The 21,813-nt window shown below is 41.9% G+C and overlaps 1 protein-coding gene across 21 annotated transcripts in view; it reads left to right on the top strand.

Moving 5' to 3' along the window:
• The window catches only part of LOC106823749 (protocadherin alpha-C2), a 190,143-nt gene that overhangs the window by 66,886 nt on the left and 101,444 nt on the right, over positions 1–21,813 (top strand). The window contains exons 1-2 of one of the 21 annotated variants that reach the window (XM_070518110.1): positions 20–7,145; positions 10,037–10,911. The exons of 16 other annotated variants lie outside the window; for them this stretch is intronic. In XM_070518110.1, coding sequence (XP_070374211.1) covers positions 4,743–7,145; positions 10,037–10,057 — 2,424 coding nt within the window. In that variant the 5' untranslated portion in view covers positions 20–4,742 and the 3' untranslated portion in view covers positions 10,058–10,911. Of the gene's footprint in view, positions 1–19; positions 7,146–10,036; positions 12,733–13,852; positions 20,464–21,813 lie in introns of those variants that run through there. 4 more of the 21 variants (XM_070518107.1, XM_014829659.3, XM_044780641.2 and 1 more) reach the window with 4 other exon arrangements.

Genomic DNA, 21,813 nt, shown 5'->3' with positions numbered 1-21,813 from the left:
AAGTACAGTAATTCTGGGATGTATTTCTTGTCTTTTGTGTCAATCACATAGTAGTTCACCATCGAATACTATAAGTTCATTGCTTCATTTATTTATTTTTGCCTTTTTCTTCCGATGGCTTATTTCAAAGCACACTCGAAGTCCAGCCATTTTTATTACTTTTCGCCACAGTCTTCGTGAACACCCCAGGAATATTATTTAGTTGGTAGAAATAATAATAACAGTTGTAATAGTAATAATGAAATAGATGGCCAAAGCTTCCTGTAAATGAGGAAGGTTAAGTTAGCCAGGAAAGAGGCAGGGGTCACTGATGGGAAATGGAGGGTTGGGCAAGGCGCAAATCTGCTTCTCAATTTGCAGCAATTTCATTCTTCCTATCCATTGTCTTATTCCCTTTGATGTCCTCCACTCATTATGTTTATGCATTCAAAATTACCGTAATAATGCATAACTTCATAATTTCATGAATTTGAAATTAAAACATTTAAATTCTTACCTTCTTATAATCTATAAGTTTGACTATTGCTAATGGGCACAGGCTGTTGAGGCAGGCTCATTTTATAAACAATTTTGTTTCTTTATAGTCAACGGCGTGCTTCTTTGAGAGAGTGGGTGGAGTTTCAGTCTTACCTTTGAGGATGATTTTACTTTTTTTGTCTTTAATCCTCTCATAATTTCAAGCTCATTGTCTTCATAGTCTTCAGCTGCTCAAGATAGACTTTATTTCCTAATATAATGTCTGTTTTTCTAGTTACATGTTGAACTCATTGCTGCTCTCCTCTAGATTAATTTATTGAACTCTATTTTCTCTGGAAGATTTATTTGAGCTTTGATTATACTTATATTTATTGCATTCATGGTACCTGTCATGAGGCTGTATGGAAATATTTTAGTGCAGGGAAATTCACACTTCTTTATGCCTTGAGTTTAACAGAGTCTTCCCATATGTGGGGAAGTGTGCTATTGCTGCCTGTGAAGACCAAACTGCTTGGTCTTCAAAATACTGTTGCTTAAATAATTTAAGCATAACAACCATAGACTATCTATAAAGACGCTCCCGCTTGACCATGGTGGTGTTTATCACATTTCAGAGTTTAACGTCATATACTTTAGGTACACTTGACTCAAACTCTTTTTCATCCCAACACTATACTCATGTAAATTGTGTTCTTTAAAGAGATCACAGAGAACTTGTATTTAGAGGTGTAAGAGTGTGAAACAAATGTTGTGGAAGTTTCTTTTGTTCTTTTTGGCTGCAATGTACAAATTAGACTCTTTAATTGTATTGTGTGGAGAAATAAATTACATATTATATATTTATATGTGGAGGAGAACCATGTCATAGATAGGGTAAAGTTAATAGAAATGCTGAGAAGGCACTAGTGGCTATTTTCTATCTAGAAAGTAGGATAATTTCCATGAAGACAGACATTAGGAAATGTTCAGAAAAGGAAAAGTCATGCCCTAGTTTATGGTACTGGAATTCTCTTCATCCATAGCTATAGAATAGAACAAGAGCAAAGATTGGTCACTAACTCTAATAAACCACCACTATTTGAGCTTTTGCTATTTCTTAGACATGTGTAAAGGACTTAAAATGCATAATTTAATTTAATCCTTGTAACAACTTGTAAAGTACATGTGACTACCCAAATTTTAAAGATAAGAGATTGTGAGATATTTATCTATCTTGCCCACTGCCATACAACTAGTACATGATAGAGGCGATATTCAAATGCATATCTTTTACATTCCAGAGCCATTATTTTATTCATTGTAGAGCTTTCTAAATAAATCTTTTCTCTGCTCAGGTGTGGATCTGGCTAGGAGAATCAAGCACAACCTGTATACAGGTGAACCCTTTCTGTTTTTCTTAGAAGAAAAACTTCATGATTATCTTCATGCTTAATTTGTACAATGCCATAACTAAGATAGGAATTAAATTTTATTGTGTTGTGATTTTTTTCCTCAGAAGAGTTCATGATCATCATTATCATTTGTCTTAATCAAGATTACATTTAGATAGGTATTTACATTATTCAATCAGTAAATAATTGAGTTGTCTTATAAGGACTATAGATTACTTGTTTGGAAGTGATATAAATAAGAAGAATCATTTAATATATGACAAAAATCAGAAGACTGCAGCATTCTTGCATGACACCAAAGCCAAAGGACACATAACAAAAATGACCTTGACCTTTTTATGCTGTGAATAAGGACAATGTTTTGGAAAAATATAAGAGGTAACATGATTATTTCTGGGGTCCTGAACATCAACAAAGTATTAAATAATTGTTTCCAAAATGGCATACTTCAATAACAGCTTTAAAGGTATTTATTTCCTATCAAAATATTTGAGTTTGTGTAGGTCCTTTAGGATTCAGTCTTCTTCAGTCTTATTGTTGTCTGAGAGATTTGTGCCAACTGAACAAATGATCTATGATTAAATAGTGTACTTGAATAAGCCATGATAGTGTAGAATGAACATCACTGAGCATATCCTATAATTTTGTTAGTACAACATTGGATAGTACTTCTAATCTGTTGATTTCAAAGAGCTTCCTGGGTTTCCAAGAATGGCTTCAAGATTGATGTCTCTGTTTTATGTTTCCGATAAATAATAGTGCTAGATCTATTATGGAATATTAGTGGATGATGAAGACTAGTAGAACATTAAACCACCAACACTAATACATGACTAGAAGGACATATAATTGGAACTTAAGACTAACCAAATTGGTTTAGTAAAGGTCAGGTGCAAAGTTCTTTGGTCTTTCCAAGTGATTTTATAATTTGAAGACTCCACATTGCATGTACATCTCAACCCCCAATTTCCATAGTGAAGTGGTTGGAGATCAGTTGCTTCCTCTTTTTCTCCAAAATAAATCTGACAGGCTTCAAATATCATGTTAAATCTACTGTTATCTAGTCTCATGTTATATTCCAATTAGAGGCCCATGTGACTAATTGTTTTACAGATGCATAACAGAATTCAACGTCATAAAAGGTGATGAGTCTGCTTTATTAGTTTTTTAAGAATGAATTTTGCATTTACTTTAATAAGAGTTCTAATAGAATGACAATATCAGGAAAAGAGTAAATTTGAAAAAAGTGGAACAAGATCTGGAATTAGCAAGAGTATGTGTGTGTATTCTAGATTAAAATATTAATATACAGATAAATATACTAGTAATTTTTCATATGTCATTGCAATATTTTTAGATTGGAGGTGAAACATCAAAATCATACAACAAAATACTCAACCTACTGATATTTATTCTGAACCACTTTCTTAAACTTCCATTGTATCCTCTCCCCCCCCCCCCCTTAAATCCCAAGGCCGTATGAAAAGACAAAGGACACATAACCAAATTGCAACTTTGGGCAATAAAAACTCACATCAACAATTCCCATTTCTACTTGGTATTTTATGAAATTGAATTTCCACAAACACTAAAGTTCTTTGCTATTTGGTTGTGTTGTTTGATTATTTTCTGTTTTTTAGCACAATATTAGGCACTTAGAAGAGATACAATTAGAAATCATTTCCCTTGTTTTGGATGAACTTATGATCTCAAACCCAAAATTCTTTCAACAAGAAACAGGTCAGCAATTCTCATGAATATATCTTGAATAGATATACAAAGGCCAATGTTGATGACTTGGAAATACCAATATGGCACAGATATTTTCATGGTGATTTTTATTTATTTCATTGAATGACAATAAAATTCCTTCTATAGTTGAAAACTGCTTCTTCATATCATTGACACCATTACATAAAGTGTCATTTTGATACCTCATATTATACTGCTCGCAATGCAACTTATGTGAGACGTCATATATGTCAAATACAAATTTTATTTACATCAATAGACTTTTCCCTTGTGAATTCTATGTTTTAAACTGCTAAATTTGAAAATATATTTTTGTTTTTCTTATTATTCTTCAACGGATATAAAGTTGCTTGTAACAAGAACACAACTAAATGTAAATAACAAAGAATCAGATCTAAGGAAAATAGATATGACTAGAAGGTAAGTACATATGGATAAGAACAAAATATGCAGAACGTAAAGACTAAAGAGTTGTTATTAAAACTTCAAATTTGTCTTTGAGTTTCCCAGCAGTCAAAGTAACAAGGGAGACTAGAAGTAAAACAATTCAAATTTGATAATATTTTTATATGAGGTACAATATCTTTAGGAAATATTTAACCCTGGTTTTTCGTAAGGGTACCTGTAACTTAACTCTGCATGTGTGTGTATATTACGTAGACAAGTAAAAGAACAATTGCGTAACTCTAAATTAAATATAGGAACAAAAATTTAAATTTGATGTTGATCAAGAATAAAATGCCATTTCCCACATACCATCAGTTTCAATATGACTTAAAATCTGAATGTTCTGTAAATAAGCACTTTCAAAATATTATTTTTGGAATAAAATAACGTGAAACACATGAAACGATTTTTTCTCTTTAAGTGGAATTCTGTGGTGTTGGATGTAGTGTACAGTACTCACAATTTCAGGCGCAAGGTGTCGCTCTTTACTTGATGGAAATAGTTCACTCAAGGGTTGGTCTGAACAGCCAGGAACTCCCCAAACAAAACGACTCCATCATGCCGAAGGCTACTGTTAAAGAATCCTTTGAAACTTCTCAGAAATTCAGCAAGATTCTTAACCCAAAACTGGAGTCTCTGGTACTATAAGTGTAAAGAATTTTATTTTGGAAGTCAATGTCGTATGCGATGTTCGGGTCTCAAAGAAGGGGATTCGGCACTCGGCGACTGCTGCTCTCGCTTCTGCTCCTTGCATTCTGGGGGGCTGGGAGCGGGCAGGTCCACTACTTCGTCCCCGAGGAGGCCAAACACGGCACCTTCGTGGGCCGCATCGCCCAGGACCTGGGGCTGGAGCTGGCGGAGCTGGTGCCGCGCCTGTTCCGGGTGGCGTCCAAAGGCCGCGGGGACCTTCTGGAGGTAAATCTGCAGAATGGCATTTTGTTTGTGAATTCTCGGATCGACCGCGAGGAGCTGTGCGGGCGGAGCCCGGAGTGCAGCATCCACCTGGAGGTGATCGTGGACCGGCCGCTGCAGGTTTTCCATGTGGAGGTGGAGGTGAAGGACATTAACGACAATCCGCCGGTGTTCTCTCTCAGAGAACAAAAGCTGTTCATTTCTGAATCTAAGCAACCCGACTCGCATTTTCCTCTAGAGGGAGCTTCTGATGCGGATATCGGTGAGAATGCTCTATTGACCTACAGACTAAGTCAAAATGAGTATTTTTCTTTAGAGTTACCAACACATAGTAAGCCGACTAAAAGACTGTCACTTACATTAAAGAAGTCTCTGGATAGAGAGAAAACTCCAGAGCTTAATTTGCTACTGACCGCTGCAGACGGGGGGAAACCGGAGCTTACTGGCACCGTGCAGCTGTTCGTCCGCGTCTTGGATATTAATGACAATGATCCGGAATTTGAGCAATCAGAATATAAGGTGAGACTGATGGAAAACGCAGCTAAAGAAACTTTTGTGATAAAGTTAAACGCCACAGATCCAGACGAAGGAGTCAATGGTGAGGTAACATACTCCTTGATGTCGATTAAACCCAATGGAAAACCTTTATTTACACTTGATGAAAATAATGGAGAAGTCAGGGTGAATGGAACTTTAGATTATGAAGAAAACAAATTTTATGAAATTGAAGTGCAGGCTACAGATAAGGGGAATCCCCCAATGGCAGGTCACTGTACAGTCTGGGTAGAAATCTTAGACGTCAATGATAATGCTCCTGAAGTCAGTGTGACTTCCCTGTCTCTCCCAGTACGAGAGGACACTCAGCCTAGCACGGTCATTGCGCTGATCAGTGTATCCGACCGCGACTCTGGTGCCAATGGACAGGTGATCTGTTCTCTAACGCCCAACGTCCCCTTCAAGATCACGTCCACGTTCAAGAACTATTATTCACTGGTGCTGGACAGTGCTCTGGATCGCGAGAGCGTGTCGGTCTACAAATTGGTGGTGACAGCACAAGACGGAGGTTCACCTTCGCTGTCGGCCACGACCAGCCTGTCCGTGGAGGTGGCCGACGTGAACGACAACGCACCAACTTTCGCGCAGCCCGAGTACACGGTGTTCGTGAAGGAGAACAACCCGCCGGGCAGCCACATCTTCACGGTGTCTGCGCGGGACGCGGACGCGCAGGAGAACGCGCGGGTGTCCTACTCGCTGGTGGAGCGGCGCGTGGGCGAGCGTGCGCTGTCGAGCTACGTGTCGGTGCACGCGGAGAGCGGCAAGGTGTACGCGCTGCAGCCGCTGGACCACGAGGAGCTGGAGCTGCTGCAGTTCCAGGTGAGCGCGCGCGACGCGGGCGTGCCGCCTCTGGGCAGCAACGTGACGCTGCAGGTGTTCGTGCTGGATGAGAACGACAACGCGCCCGCGCTGCTGCCGCCTGGGGCGGGCGGCGGGGCCGGCACGGTGAGCGAGCTGGTGTCGCGGTCGGTGGGCGCGGGCCACGTGGTGGCGAAGGTGCGCGCGGTGGACGCGGACTCTGGCTACAACGCGTGGCTGTCTTTCGAGCTGCAGCCGGCGGCGGGTGGCGGGCGCAGCCCATTCCGCGTGGGGCTGTACACGGGCGAGATCAGCACGACTCGAGCCCTGGACGAGACGGACGCGCCGCGTCAGCGTCTGCTGGTGCTGGTGAAGGACCACGGCGAGCCTGCGCTGACGGCCACGGCCACCGTGCTGTTGTCGCTGGTGGAGAGTGGCCAGGCGCCAAAGGCCTCGTCGAGGGCGTCGAAGGGCGTCACAGGCGCAGAGACGGCGCTGGTGGATGTCAACGTGTACCTGATCATCGCCATCTGCTCGGTATCCAGCCTGTTGGTGCTCACGCTGCTGCTGTACACGGCGCTGAGGTGCTCGGCGCCGCCCAGCGACAGCGTACGTGAGCAGGGGAAGCCCAGGCTGGTGTGCTCCAGCGCGGTGGGGAGCTGGTCATACTCACAGCAGAGGCGGCAAAGGGTGTGCTCTGGGGAGGGGCCACCCAAGACTGACCTCATGGCCTTTAGTCCCAGTCTTCCTCCAGGTCTGGACAGAGAAGTCGGAGAGGAAAGGCAGGAGGCAGGATCAAATCACCCTGGGCAGGTGAGTTCCAAAGATTTCCCCTCTTTTGAAGCTTATGCTAAATGTTTAGAAATCCAGTTTATTTCATAGAAAATTTTAATATATACTCTATATTTTTAGTACTGTTTTAAAGAATGTCTGTTAGTGAAGTCCAAATGATACACATATCCAATTTTAATCATATTAGGAATCACGTGTTTTAGCCAATAAATGTCCTGTTTCTCCTAATGTTTGTTAGAAAATGTTAAAAGATGCAAGAATGATTCTTCTGACATCAGTTTATTAGAAATAATTTCCAATTTTCGCTGATCCACGTCATTTCATCTCTAATCTTCAGTAATGTAGCTAATCACTATGGATTAATTGAATTTACTCATCCTCTGTGTCTTTTAACAGTCTTCTGTCTTGATATTTTCACACTGTTATGTCGCTTGACTTTTCTCACTTGAGGCTTGTATCAAAGATTCAACACTCTGTTCAGTAGGTCTGAAAGGATTTACCTTTCTTTTTCTGTAGTGTTAAACATCCATAATACATTTATTGTCTATTAAATAATCTTTAGTTTTGCCTCTACTGGTAAGATTAAACCTGTTTTCACATTATTTGCAGAAAAAATGTAGTCTTGCTTTCAAGTATGCTGCTTTCATTTAAGTAGTATAACTAAAATTCTGTCCCCTTGTTTTTTGTTCCATGAAATGGATATTTATCTACTACATACTCAAACAGAACTCCCAGATTTATGCTTCCAAAGTAAAGTAGGCAAATAAAGTTATTCATGTTGGTCAAGTCATTCAAACGTGCTAAAGACTTGCATATAGGCTTATAATATCTGCAATATGTGCTAGTTGGCATTCTTTCCTAAGTTTTGTGGACTCATCTAGAAAGGAAAAATTTTACTCTATTATAGTGAAGCCTATTGACAATTATCAGTTTCATTCATCTCACATTTTAAATTTCCTATTTTTAAATCCTTTATCTCTAGTGTTTGTGAAATTTTCTTTCCATGTGGTACAATTGTATCTGAAGATTTGAGCAAAGATCATTTACCTCCAGGTCATTCTTCTAATTCAGTGATTCTTAGCTACATATAGTGTGGCAGAACACTGACTCTTCTGAGAATCTCATGAAAGTCATATGTGGCCATTCTCTTAAAATCACAAAGCTTACCATTTGGAGTAATATTCAAGGACCCATGCTGAAGTCTTGGACCTCTGGTCATGAACATTTGTACCTCAATATTAATTAGGTCAAAACATTCTTTATTCCAAAATAGGCAACCAGATTAAAATACAAACTATTTCAGACTCAAAAGTGATTAAGCCATCATATCACTTATGAAATTTGCAAATATAAGTAAATGTGTATGTTAGGTAGTGCACACATTATTACCTATCTACAAATGAAGTTCTTGGAATGACTCAAGGTTATTTAAATTTAATAAACAAAGATATTGGATTTTTTTAAAGTACAGGTTAAAATTTTGCAAATCATAACTTTTACAGTTCTCAGTAATCAGTGCATATTTTACATAATTCCAAATTACATGGACTAATTTCTGCAAATTGTGTCTTTTTTACTTATTCTTAATTAAAGATTTCATTCTATGGTGTAAAATAATAATTTCAACCTATTTTCTAGTTAGATTATTTAAATATTAAGCTAAATTTAGATCTTCCTATCTTTATAATTAATTATGTCTAATAGTGTGTGAGGACTACATAGCACTACTACTTTTCCAATAAAGTTCCTTAGCAATTATGGTACATTGACTCTTTTTGAAAATGGAAGATAGAAAATGAAGAAGATTGGTGGTGATATTAGATAATTTAAATAGTCTGTTAACACCAAAACTTCACTGTGTTTTTGATTAATTAAGGGCCAGTTTTATAGTTGTTATTTTATACATGTAGAACCATTCTTGGTTATTATTTTCTGGTTCTGTAAAGATTTCATATCTCAGTTCCCTTTATTATTATATGTAAAAGGAATGGCAACAAATTATTGGTTTAAAGATTTTGATTTGAATTTTAATGGTTTGTAAAACCTATATTTACTTGTTCGTAGCTAGCTGTGGGATCCTTTCTGTGTTTTCTTTTCCCTTAAAGCTGGCCTTGAATTAATGAATAAAATTATGAAAAGTCTTATGATTCTCCCTTGCATCATAGTAGGCATTCTGATTTTCTGAAGAGAAACATATTCTGAGTAACTGCTAACTGGCCTGAAGGGAAAGATTTAGAGGGAAACCAAAGGATCATTATGAAGATCATATTCTTTTAACTTTAGTCAATGAGATGGGGCTCCAAAACATTTCATGAGATCTTTTTCATATTAGTGCTCCACTGTCACTTTAGAATATTGTGAAATTTGGAGACTTTGACTCAACATTTTACATGGAAACATTTTACCTCTGCTAGAGTAAAACTTTCCAGAATCTATACTCAAGCCTCATTTTAACATGTTATGGGAATGAGAGCAGTTGTATGAAAAGTCATCACATGTGAGCATCAAGGAACCAAAAACAATGACATCTTCCATCTTTATGATGAAGTCTAATCTTTAGCAGACTTATGAATAAAATAATTTATATGAAAGAAATATTTAATTAAGAGAAATGTTTTAGTTTCTTTTGCTTTAGTAAACTAGGGGATTCTTATCTTTCTCCTAAAGTCTTTCAACGGAGTGCTTGTGGGGCTAAAAGTCATTAAAAATGTCAATTGTGAGCCATATAAGGGCAGGAGTGGTGTACATTATTATTCTTTATTTTATTCTCCATGATAACTAAAGAGTAGCTTCTGACATACTGTATTGCAATTATTATTTTATGATAGACTTTGAGGCAGCAGAATATTTTCAAAACTGCAGTATAATAGAATTATTTGTGCACGGTTACTAATACCACATGTATTAAATAGGCATTTATGAATGATCCATGAAAATATCCAAAAATTGAAACAGTTTAAAGTGACCTGGGAAGCGACTAAACCAAAAAGAACCTCAGGATCTTTCTTGTACTTACATAATCAGTCACATGATGTCGCTGTACACTCAAAAGGTGAAAAAGGAAAATTCTGTCTCCGCGCTCAGATTCCAACCATTCACAAAATAGAATCGACTCCATATTGACCGGAATGCTGGGTAAAATTTACTAAATACATACTTATCGGAAAAGAAAGACTCCTCATAAAGGTTCGCAGGCGAGCGATCACTTAAAACTGACAGGCCTACCTCAGAGATCTCCTTATCTGCAATGGTGTTTTCCTGGCCAGGAGGTCCTGGAGCCCGGCGACTGCTGCTGTCGTTTCTGCTCTTGACAGCGGGGGAGGCGGGGAGCGGCCAGGTCCACTACTCGGTTCCCGAGGAGGCCAAACACGGCACCTTCGTGGGCCGCATCGCCCAGGACCTGGGGCTGGAGCTGGCGGAGCTGGTGCCGCGCCTGTTCCGGGTGGCGTCCAAAGGCCGCGGGGACCTTCTGGAGGTAAATCTGCAGAATGGCATTTTGTTTGTGAATTCTCGCATCGACCGCGAGGAGCTGTGCAGGCGGAGCCTGGAGTGCAGCATCCACCTGGAGGTGATCGTGGACCGGCCGCTGCAGGTTTTCCACGTGGAGGTGGAGGTGAAGGACATTAACGACAATCCGCCGATGTTCAGAGAAGGAGAACAAAAGGTACCTATTTCTGAATCTGCACCTCTGGAATCTCGTTTTCCTCTAGAGGGCGCTTCCGATGCAGATATCGGTGTAAATTCTCTTCTGACCTATAGGTTAAGTCTAAATGAATACTTTACTCTGAAAATAACAACGAAAAACGATAAAAGTATATTGCCTGAACTAGTTCTTCAGAAGTCATTAGATAGAGAGGAAACGCCAGAACTTAATTTACTGCTGACCGCCCTGGATGGCGGTAAACCCGAGCTAACAGGATCGGTTCAGATTCAAATAACCGTCCTGGATGTGAACGACAACGCTCCGGAGTTTGATACGCCTAGCTATAAAGTAGTGCTGTTTGAAAACGTCCCAAACGACACGAGAGTGATTCAACTAAACGCTTCTGATCGAGACGAAGGACTGAATAGGGAAATTTCCTATGGAATCAGAATGATTTTGCCAGTGAGTAAGAACTGTATATTTTCAATAAATCCAGAAACAGGTGAAATCAGAATTTATGGGAAATTGGATTTTGAAGAGAACAGTGAGTATGAAATTCAGGTTAACGCCATTGATAAAGGGATCCCTTCCATGGCAGGTCACTGTACAGTCCTGGTGGAAGTTCAGGACCTGAACGACAATGCCCCCGAGGTAATGGTCACTTCGCTGTCGCTCCCGCTGCGAGAGGATGCTCAGGTGGGCACCGTTATCGCCTTAATCAGCATGTCCGACCAGGACTCTGGCGCCAACGGGCAGATGACCTGCTCACTAACACGTCATGTCCCCTTCAAGCTTGTGTCCACTTTCAAGAATTACTATTCACTGGTGTTGGACAGCGCTTTGGACCGCGAGAGCGTAGCTAATTATGAGCTGGTGGTGACAGTGCGGGATGGGGGCTCACCTTCGCTGTCGGCCACAGCCAGCGTGTCCGTGGAGGTGGCCGACGTGAACGACAATGCACCGGCGTTCGCGCAGCCCGAGTACACGGTGTTCGTGAAGGAGAATAACCCGCCAGGCAGCCACATCTTCACGGTGTCTGCGCGGGACGTGGACGCGCAGGAGAACGCGCGGGTGTCCTACTCGCTGGTGGAGCGGCGCGTGGGCGAGCGTGCGCTGTCGAGCTACGTGTCGGTGCACGCGGAGAGCGGCAAGGTGTACGCGCTGCAGCCGCTGGACCACGAGGAGCTGGAGCTGCTGCAGTTCCAGGTGAGCGCGCGCGACGCGGGCGTGCCGCCTCTGGGCAGCAACGTGACGCTGCAGGTGTTCGTGCTGGATGAGAACGACAACGCGCCCGCGCTGCTGCCACCTGGGGCGGGCGGCGGGGCCGGCGCGGTGAGCGAGCTGGTGTCGCGGTCGGTGGGCGCGGGCCACGTGGTGGCGAAGGTGCGCGCGGTGGACGCGGACTCTGGCTACAACGCGTGGCTGTCTTTCGAGCTGCAGCCGGCGGCGGGTGGCGGGCGCAGCCCGTTCCGCGTGGGGCTGTACACGGGCGAGATCAGCACGACTCGCGCCCTGGACGAGGCGGACGCGCCGCGTCAGCGTCTGCTGGTGCTGGTGAAGGACCACGGCGAGCCTGCGCTGACGGCCACGGCCACCGTGCTGCTGTCTCTGGTGGAGAGTGGCCAGGCTCCGAAGACCTCGTCACGGACGTCGGCGGGCACCGCAGAGACGGCGCTGGTGGATGTCAACGTGTATCTGATCGTCGCCATCTGCGCGGTGTCCAGCCTGTTGGTGCTCACGCTGCTGCTGTACGTGGCGCTGCGGTGCTCGGCGCCGCCCACCGAGGGCACGTGCGGACCAGGGAAGCCCAGGCTGGTGTGCTCCAGCGCGGTGGAGAGCTGGTCCTACTCGCAGCAGAGGAGGCAGAAAGTGTGCTCTGGGGAGGGGCAGCCCAAGACCGACCTCATGGCCTTCAGTCCCTGTCTTTCACAGTCAGGAGAAGACTGTTTAAACCCTTCCAGTGAAGTAAGTCATTGATATCATTTCAGTATATTTGTTTCCTTTAAGAACTTTCTGTTATGGTAAAAATGTATCTTCTATTCCTTTTTTTCTTCATAATGTCATCATTTAAGCCGTTGAATATCTTCTCTTTCGTGGCGTGATCATTCTTAGTCATTTTGAACTTTTCATGTATTAGCCCAACTTTCCAAGTCTTAATGAATGCGATATATAGATGAAATGGAGGCTATGGATCACCACACTTTAAAATTTTCTTGTTCTTTTAGTTTTCCTATTATCTATGAATGATTAGCCTTGAAAAATATTAGTACATGAGAGTAAAAACTGTCTAGACATTTGATGACTCTTAAATTTATTTATTTTTAAAGATTGGCATCTGGGCTAACATGTGTTGCCCATCTTCTCTTTTTTCCTTCTTCTCCCCAAAGCCCCCAGTACATAGTTGTATATTCTAGTTGTAGGTTCTTCTAGTTCCTCTATGTGGGATGCTGCCTCAGCATGGCTTGATGAGCAGCACTAGGTCTGTGCCCAGGATACAAACTGGCGAAACCCTGGGCCGCCAAGTGGAGCACGTGAACTTAACCACTTGGCTAAAGCACCGGCCCCACCTTAAATTTATTTTCAATTTGAAGGTAATTTCATGATTACAGAAAATTTGCAAGATTAGTACAAAGATTTCCCAATACCAATAACTGGATTTCTTTACTGTTCCTTACGTGCCTAGGCTGGTAAAATAGCCTCCTTCATCACCATTCTAATTTTAGTACATCTCCTTCTGGGTACTATAGCAACAATAAAAATGACATATTATTAATTCTAAGAAGAATAATTTTCTGTTACTTTTCACATGTAGTGCCTTCTTCAAGTGGGATTGGCTATTGTACTATCCTTATTTATGTAAAGTATAATAAAGGCTTTTCATATTTAAAATATTATAATATCCACATAAAATCAAGATGTATCATATAATTAATGGTTTATAATAATTTAATTAGCTGCTTTTCTTTCTTAGTAGCACACAAGTAATGGTGCATCTTACAATTAATGCTTTTTTTTTTTTTTGATGAGGGAGATTCACCCTGAGCTTATGTCTGTTGTCAATCTTCCTCTTTTTTTTTTTTATGTGAGCCACTGCCACAGCATGGCCACTGACAGATGAGTGGTGTGGTTCCACACCTGGGAACCAAACCTGGGCTGCTGAAGCAGAGTGTGCCAAACTTTAACCACTAGGCCATCAGGGCTGGCCCAATTAATGGTATTTTTTTATTCAATAAAGTATAAGAATACTTATTGATTTCTTATTATTTTCTGGGACCTGTGCTAAGATCTTTAATTGCATTATCTCATTTGTTATCAGATCAGCCCATGCTGCAGGCACAATATTTTTCATCGTCATTTTACTGATGAGAAACCTGAAGCTTAACCCACATAGATAGTGAGAAGTGGCTCAGACACAGTTTTGGAGGATCCCAAACCCATTACGGCATACCACTGCTCTAAGGCTATTATCAGGTGAATCGTCTAAAGTGCATTTTACATCTTGTAACTTTCTTCCACAAAAACATCCAGAGGCTTCTCTTTGACCAGAGAATAAAGTCTTAAATCCTTCAGCCTGGTAGTGAAGGCATTAAACTTTCCTGCCTTTTGCCTACTACTCTCTCACATATCTTTAGTTTAGAACATGGAATATAGCATATGTTCAATCAATAATTTTTGAATAAATATATGGCATTTAAATAAACTGCCTGAGCACATCCCTCCATCTTAGAAGTGGTCTTGGGCTCCAGAGGTTAGACAATATTTGTTAAAGAGTGCCTTGAAGGACACATAACACTTCTCCAAGAAGGTATTACAAGAGGAAAGATAAGTGTAAATAAAAGAGCAGAGTTTGCTCTAGTGAATATGTACTTGAAGGATTGGAGCAGGGGAGATTCTGAGGGTAGGAAAGCTAAGAATCTTTGATAATACTTTAGGTATCAAGTAATGGAAACTAATTACGACAGTTGAAATGGATTGAAAGAAACACGTACAAGAGGCATTGGCAAGGTAGAAGCAGCCAGATAATGACTGACTCTATACAAATTATAAGAGAAAGAAAAAAATAGAAATGACTCTAACTTTTTTAGTTTGGTCACTTAGGAGGATGAGGATGTGATTAACAAAGATGCAGAGGAGAGTTGGAGAAACAATTTGTGTGTGTTTGTGCAGCTAGGGAATGCAGAGGATCATTTAAGAAAATGTTACTCTTGGGGCTGGCCCTGTGGTGTAGTGGTTAAGTTCGGTGCTTTGCTTCAGTGGCCGGGTTCGTGGGCCAGGATCCCAGGCGCAGACCTACACACATCAAGCCATGCTGTGGTGGCATCCTACATATAAAAAAATTGAGGAAGATTGGCACAGATGTTAGCTCAGGGACAATCTTCCTCAAGCAAAAAGAGGAAAACTGGGGGATTGCCTGGTGGCCTAGTGGTTAAGTTTTTGCACTCTCCTTCCACGGCCAGGGTTTGCTGGTTTGGATCGAGGCACAGACCTACTCACTCCTTATCAAGCCATGCTGTGGCAGGCATCCCACATATAAAGTAGAGGAAGATGGGCACAGATTTTAGCTTAGGGCCAATCTTCCTCACCAAAATAAGAAAATAAAAGAAAAATGTTACTCTTGAGGTTCTCAGAGAATACCATTGTGATTGGAAATATGGATATGGAACTCAGAGAGATTATTGATGTAGATTTTTGAGTAATTCTTTCAGGGAAAAAAGTAAATCCATGAAAGGAAAAAACTCACCAAAGAGAGAGACTGAAACATGAAAACCAATGTGTCCAAGCAAAGAATTTAGGTGGGTAAGTGTGTTAGTTCCTGTGGCTGCTGTAACATTTTACCAAAAACTGGATGGCTTAAGACAACAAAAATTGATTCTCTCACAGTTTTGGAGACCAGAAGCCCACAATCAAAGTATTGGCAGGGCTGTACATCCTCTGGAGCTCCAGGGGAGAATCTGTTCTCTCTTTTAGCTTCTGATGGCTGCTGGCGTTCCTTGGGTTCTGGCCATACTGCTCCAATCTCTGCCTCCATGGCCACATTGCCTCCTCTTCTTCTGCATATCTTTTCCTCCGTATGTGTATTTTATAAGGGTACACATGATGGCGCTTTAAGGTCCACCTGTATCATCCAGGATAAGGTCCGCCTCTCAAGATCTTTAACTTAACCACATCTTTTGCCATATAAAGTAACATTGACAGGTTCCAGGGATTAAGATATGGACATATACTTTGGGGGAGGGGTCGCCATTCAGCCTAGTATACTAGGCTTAAAATCATAAGGAGGTTAGACGACAGACAGCTGAAATAAAACTCAAAGTACAATATATCAAGTAAATGTTAGAAGTTAGAGGTGAAGAGAAAGAGATAAACAGAACATGCTTTTTTTTCAGAAATAGTAAGTTTAAATGTGTGTATATTTATATTTATTTATTTTTAAAGATGCTTGAGTGTTTTTATAGTGTGAGGGAAAGAAGCAATAAAGAAGGAGATACTGAAGATGAGACAAGCAGTGAAACAGTGAAGACAAAGATGAAAAATACAAAGGAGAATAGAATAGAGAATATTTTTTTAAGAGCATAGGGTGGCCTTAAAATTGGGGGCCATTTTTCCTTAGTAGGAAATAAAAAATAGAGAAGATAAAGAAAAATGTTGGTATAAGAAGAGAACTATTGAGTTCATATTTGATGATTTATCTTTCTGGGTAAATCATCTGAGAACCAGGTGGTGGAAATGAGGTTGGGAATTTGAGAAGAGAAGGAAGGGAATATGGAAAAATCTCTGTAGGGCAGGAGAGAAGGTTAATTATGAATTAATTTAAGGGCCCAATTGAGGCAAAGGTGGGAGTAAATTTGTAGAGAATATAGTCATTATGGTTAAGTGATACCTTATCCTCAGAAACTCACTAGGAGGAATGGAGAAAATGGATAGTTAGGCTGTGTGTTGGAAGCTAAAGAAAATGTCAGAGAAGTAATACAAGTAAGTGAGTACTTCTAGGGTGTCTGGAAGAGCATGTTTTAAATGGTTGAGTATGTAGTCTAGGTTAGGTAGAGAGGTAAGTGAGACAAGGTAGGGCCTGGTTGAAAAGAACAATTAGAAAGAATCAAGGAGCTATTCTCATTATAAGAGTAAAGTATAATAAAATTAATGGAGCAGTGGAGGAGGGTGAGGGTAAGAATACCAAATACTCTACTCAAATTTTCAGAGGGGAGCAAAAATATAGTTATGAACACAACTATTATTTCCTGAAGATTTGTGCACAGAACAGGCAAGAGAATTATTGGAGCTATGCTATATCTTCCACAGCACTATTTGGCCTGTAACTTTGTGGCTTGGTAAAGATAGGTATAGCAATAGGTAAACGTAGGAGTCAATTTAAATAATAGTAAGGTTTTTCCCAGTGATAGTGTAAGATGGGGAGAGGGTGAGGGAAGTTTAACCTATTGGTAGTAATTTAAATTCTATCAAATACATAGGATGCTAGTTCTTGGCATGTTTTATACAAAGAAAATCCAGAACTTTAAAGCATTGCTATATCTAAATGGGCTAAATTGTTGTGTTTGTGCACACACACTCATATACAAACTCATACACACATTGGATACTTCCTTCAAATATAAATACTTTATCCAAATTTCAGTTATATTTGGGGGAATCTAGAATAAATATGGGGTACTTATTTAAATCTGGTATTTCACTTACCAATATTTTCCACGTTCATTCATTTTATTCTTATGTGATTGGTTATCTTTCCACTTGGAGTCAATAGTTGTTGTGTGAGCAGGATTCAAAAAATATTAGAGGAAAAGGACATTCCCAACAAAACCTACGAACCTATGCAGAACTAGAGACTGATTTCCAAAAGAGAATTTAGACTATTCCCCCCTTTTTTAAAATTCTGCATGGAAGTTTTACACGTACAAAAATGTATTTGCAGAAAAATGGAACTCATAAATCAATTGTCAACTAGCATACAATGCTGAGCAGAATACAGTGATTCATTTAATCTTCAATTACATACATGCGGTGAAAAGCGTCACAAAATGCAAGAAAAAACCCCCTACATCAATGGAAAATATGAAAACAGTCATTTTTACACTTACACATTCATGCGCATGGTGTCGCTCTTCACTGAGAACGCTTCCCAGAAGAAAGCACCTCCGCTTCTTCCTTCCTTCAGAAAATTTGGCAGAGAGCGGAAAACCTCTAGCGAATCCTCCCGCGATAGAAAGCCATAAAATTGGACCTTGAGAGACAGTTTGAGGTAAGGTATCCTATATGTTTGCGATATCTCTGAAGCCTTTCGAGTGTACCATGCTGTTTTCCTGGCGAGGAGGCCCAGGAGTGGGGCGTCTGCTCTTGCTGCTTGTGCTCCTAGCAGCATGGAAGACGGGGAGCGGCCAGGTCCACTACTCGGTCCCCGAGGAGGCCAAACACGGCACCTTCGTGGGCCGCATCGCCCAGGACCTGGGGCTGGAGCTGGCGGAGCTGGTGCCGCGCCTGTTCCGGGTGGCGTCCAAAGGCCGCGGGGACCTTCTGGAGGTAAATCTGCAGAATGGCATTCTGTTTGTGAATTCTCGCATCGACCGCGAGGAGCTGTGCGGGCGGAGCTTGGAGTGCAGCATCCACCTGGAGGTGATCGTGGACCGGCCGCTGCAGGTTTTCCATGTGGAGGTGGAGGTGAGGGACATTAACGACAACCCGCCTGTATTTCCTGAAAGTAAAAAAAGAATAATCATTGCAGAATCTAGACCTCCGGAAACTCGGTTTCCACTAGATGGCGCATCTGATGCAGATATTGGAGTAAACTCGGCCTTGACCTACAGAATAGATCCCAACGATTATTTCGCTTTGGACCCACAAAACAATCATGAACAAACGTCTTCGTTATCACTTGTGTTGAGGAAATCATTGGACAGAGAGGAAATTCAGGAACATAGTTTATTATTGACAGCAAATGATGGAGGTAAACCCCAGCTGACGGGCACAGTTCAGCTGCTGATCACAGTTCTGGATGTGAATGACAATGCCCCAGAATTTGACCAATTCATTTATAAAGTGAGAGTGTTAGAGAACGCACTTAATGGAACGTTAGTGATCAAGCTAAATGCCACAGATCCTGATGATGGTACAAATGGAGACATAATCTACTCATTTAGAAGGCCTGTATCGCCTGCAGTGTTATATGTATTTAACATAAATCCCAACAGTGGAGAAATTAGGACAAAAGGTAAACTGGATTTCGAAGAAAAGAAATTGTATGAAATATTCGTGGAAGCAATCGACAAGGGGAATATTCCAATGGCCGGTCATTGTACCATTTTGGTGGAAGTACTAGATATAAACGATAATGCCCCAGAAGTTACCATCACTTCTCTGTCACTCCCGGTGCGAGAGGATGCTCAGGTGGGTACCGTTATCGCTTTAATCAGCGTGTTCGACCGTGACTCTGGCGCCAACGGGCAGGTGACCTGCTCACTAACATCCCATGTCCCCTTCAAGCTGGTGTCCACTTTCAAGAATTACTATTCGCTGGTGCTGGACAGTGTCCTAGACCGCGAGAGCATGTGGGCCTATGCTCTAGTAGTGACTGCGCAGGACGGCGGCTTGCCTTCACTGTCGGCCACAGCCAGCGTGTCCGTAGAGGTGGCCGACGTGAACGACAATGCACCGGCGTTCGCGCAGCCCGAGTACACGGTGTTCGTGAAGGAGAATAACCCGCCAGGCAGCCACATCTTCACGGTGTCTGCGCGGGACCCGGACGCGCAGGAGAACGCGCGGGTGTCCTACTCGCTGGTGGAGCGGCGCGTGGGCGAGCGTGCGCTGTCGAGCTACGTGTCGGTGCACGCGGAGAGCGGCAAGGTGTACGCGCTGCAGCCGCTGGACCACGAGGAGCTGGAGCTGCTGCAGTTCCAGGTGAGCGCGCGCGACGCGGGCGTGCCGCCTCTGGGCAGCAACGTGACGCTGCAGGTGTTCGTGCTGGACGAGAACGACAACGCGCCCGCGCTGCTGCCGCCTGGGGCGGGCGGCGGGGCCGGCGCGGTGAGCGAGCTGGTGTCGCGGTCGGTGGGCGCGGGCCACGTGGTGGCGAAGGTGCGCGCGGTGGACGCGGACTCTGGCTACAACGCGTGGCTGTCTTTCGAGCTGCAGCCGGCGGCGGGTGGTGGGCGCAGCCCGTTCCGCGTAGGGTTGTACACGGGCGAGATCAGCACGACTCGCGCCCTGGACGAGGCGGATGCGCCGCGCCAGCGTCTGCTGGTGCTGGTGAAGGACCACGGCGAGCCTGCGCTGACGGCCACGGCCACCGTGCTGCTGTCGCTGGTGGAGAGCGGCCAGGCGCCAAAGGCTTCGTCACGGACGTCGGCGGGCACCCCGGAGACGGCGCTGGTGGATGTCAATGTGTATCTGATCGTCGCCATCTGCGCGGTGTCCAGCCTGTTGGTGCTCACGCTGCTGCTGTACGTGGCTCTGCGGTGCTCAGCGCCACCCACCGAGGGCGCGTGCGGACCAGGGAAGCCCAGGCTGGTGTGCTCCAGCGCGGTGGAGAGCTGGTCCTACTCGCAGCAGAGGAGGCAGAAGGTGTGCTCTGGGGAGGGGCCACCGAAGACGGACCTCATGGCCTTCAGTCCCAGCCTTCCACCCTGTCTGAGTTCTGCAGAGGGAAGAGATGAAAGAGAAATAGATTCAGAACAGTTGAAAGAGGTGAGTTCGTGTTTAAAATTGTCTTAAAGTATTAGCCTTCCTCAGTTTTCCCTTTAAGATGTTTTCAATCCGAATTTTCAGATTATTATTTAATTTTGCTCATCGTTACTGTATTTAATGAATGTTACATTTTGGGTTTCATTATTTTTCCGATTGAAATCTTAAGTAAAAAACCATAATAAATTGTCCGTAACACTAATCATTTGTTTTTGTTGTATTCTTAGCGGTTTTTAAATATTTGTTGTATACATCAGCATTTACAAGAAATCCCACTTTGTGAGTACCTAAGCATTTAGAAAACGTTTGTTTTAACGAGGCTAACCACACTTTAAAGTTTTTGTCTCTTTACTTTTAAAATTTATGCATATACTCACATACATGTTTTATTTTAAAGAGTGCCATACGTTTTACATAAATATCTTTTTAATGGTGCATTTTTCTTTCTTTTTTAAAAACCCTTTAGTCTTGGTCCCTCCTTCTTTTCCTTTAGGCATATCAGCATTCCTTTGTCAGTTATCTAATACAAAAAATCTTGTGATTTTTCTTTCATAGTTTTATTTGCAGTCACATAATTACTCATATACAAGCAAACACTGTTGGATTTTTCATTATCGTTTCCTTTAGAAAGTTTATTAGCATATGTAATGGATTATATATTTCTCAGTCACCAGTACCTTGTGGAAAGCCCTGCAAATCTGATACTTTTAATAGCTGTGTAGTACTCCATAGTGTGGGTGTATCATTATATATTCTGTTATTCACCTGTTGATGAGCGCTTTGTTTCAAGTGTTCTTTTGCCCTCATAAAGCATGCTGTACTATTATTTTACATATTCCTAAAATATTGGTGCTTTGATTTCTACAAAATTCATTTTTGGATGTGGAATTGATGCATCGAAGAGTATTAATAATTCTAATTTTAGAAGGTGTTGCTATATTGCTTTCCAAGAATTTTGTAGTACTTTTATTTCCAGCACCAAGTTATGAGCACTGTCTCCTTTATTTCCAAAAGCAATAGAGGTCTTACATTCTGCCAATGTGATCTGTATAAAATGATATCTCATTTTAATTTTAATTTCTATACACCACCAGAGAATTTGAGCACATTGTCACTTGTATTTGGTACTCTTTGATTTAGCAATTAAATTCTCTGACAATTTTTTTATTGAAAAAATTTTTTTCAACTTGAGAAAGATCTCTGTAAAATGTAGATATTAACTTTTATCTCCCACCTATATCACAAAATATTTTTTCCTCCTATATAATTTATATTTATTTGTAGTATATTTTGCCATATAAAAGTGTTTTTAAAATTTCTATATTAAAATGTCTATTTTCCTCTTATGGATTT

The sequence above is a fragment of the Equus asinus genome, chromosome 9, assembly GCF_041296235.1.
Source record: "Equus asinus isolate D_3611 breed Donkey chromosome 9, EquAss-T2T_v2, whole genome shotgun sequence".
NCBI classification, from domain to species: Eukaryota; Metazoa; Chordata; class Mammalia; order Perissodactyla; family Equidae; genus Equus; species Equus asinus.
The sequence above is the reverse complement of the archived record's forward strand: the minus strand, read 5'-3'. Positions and strand labels throughout refer to the sequence as shown.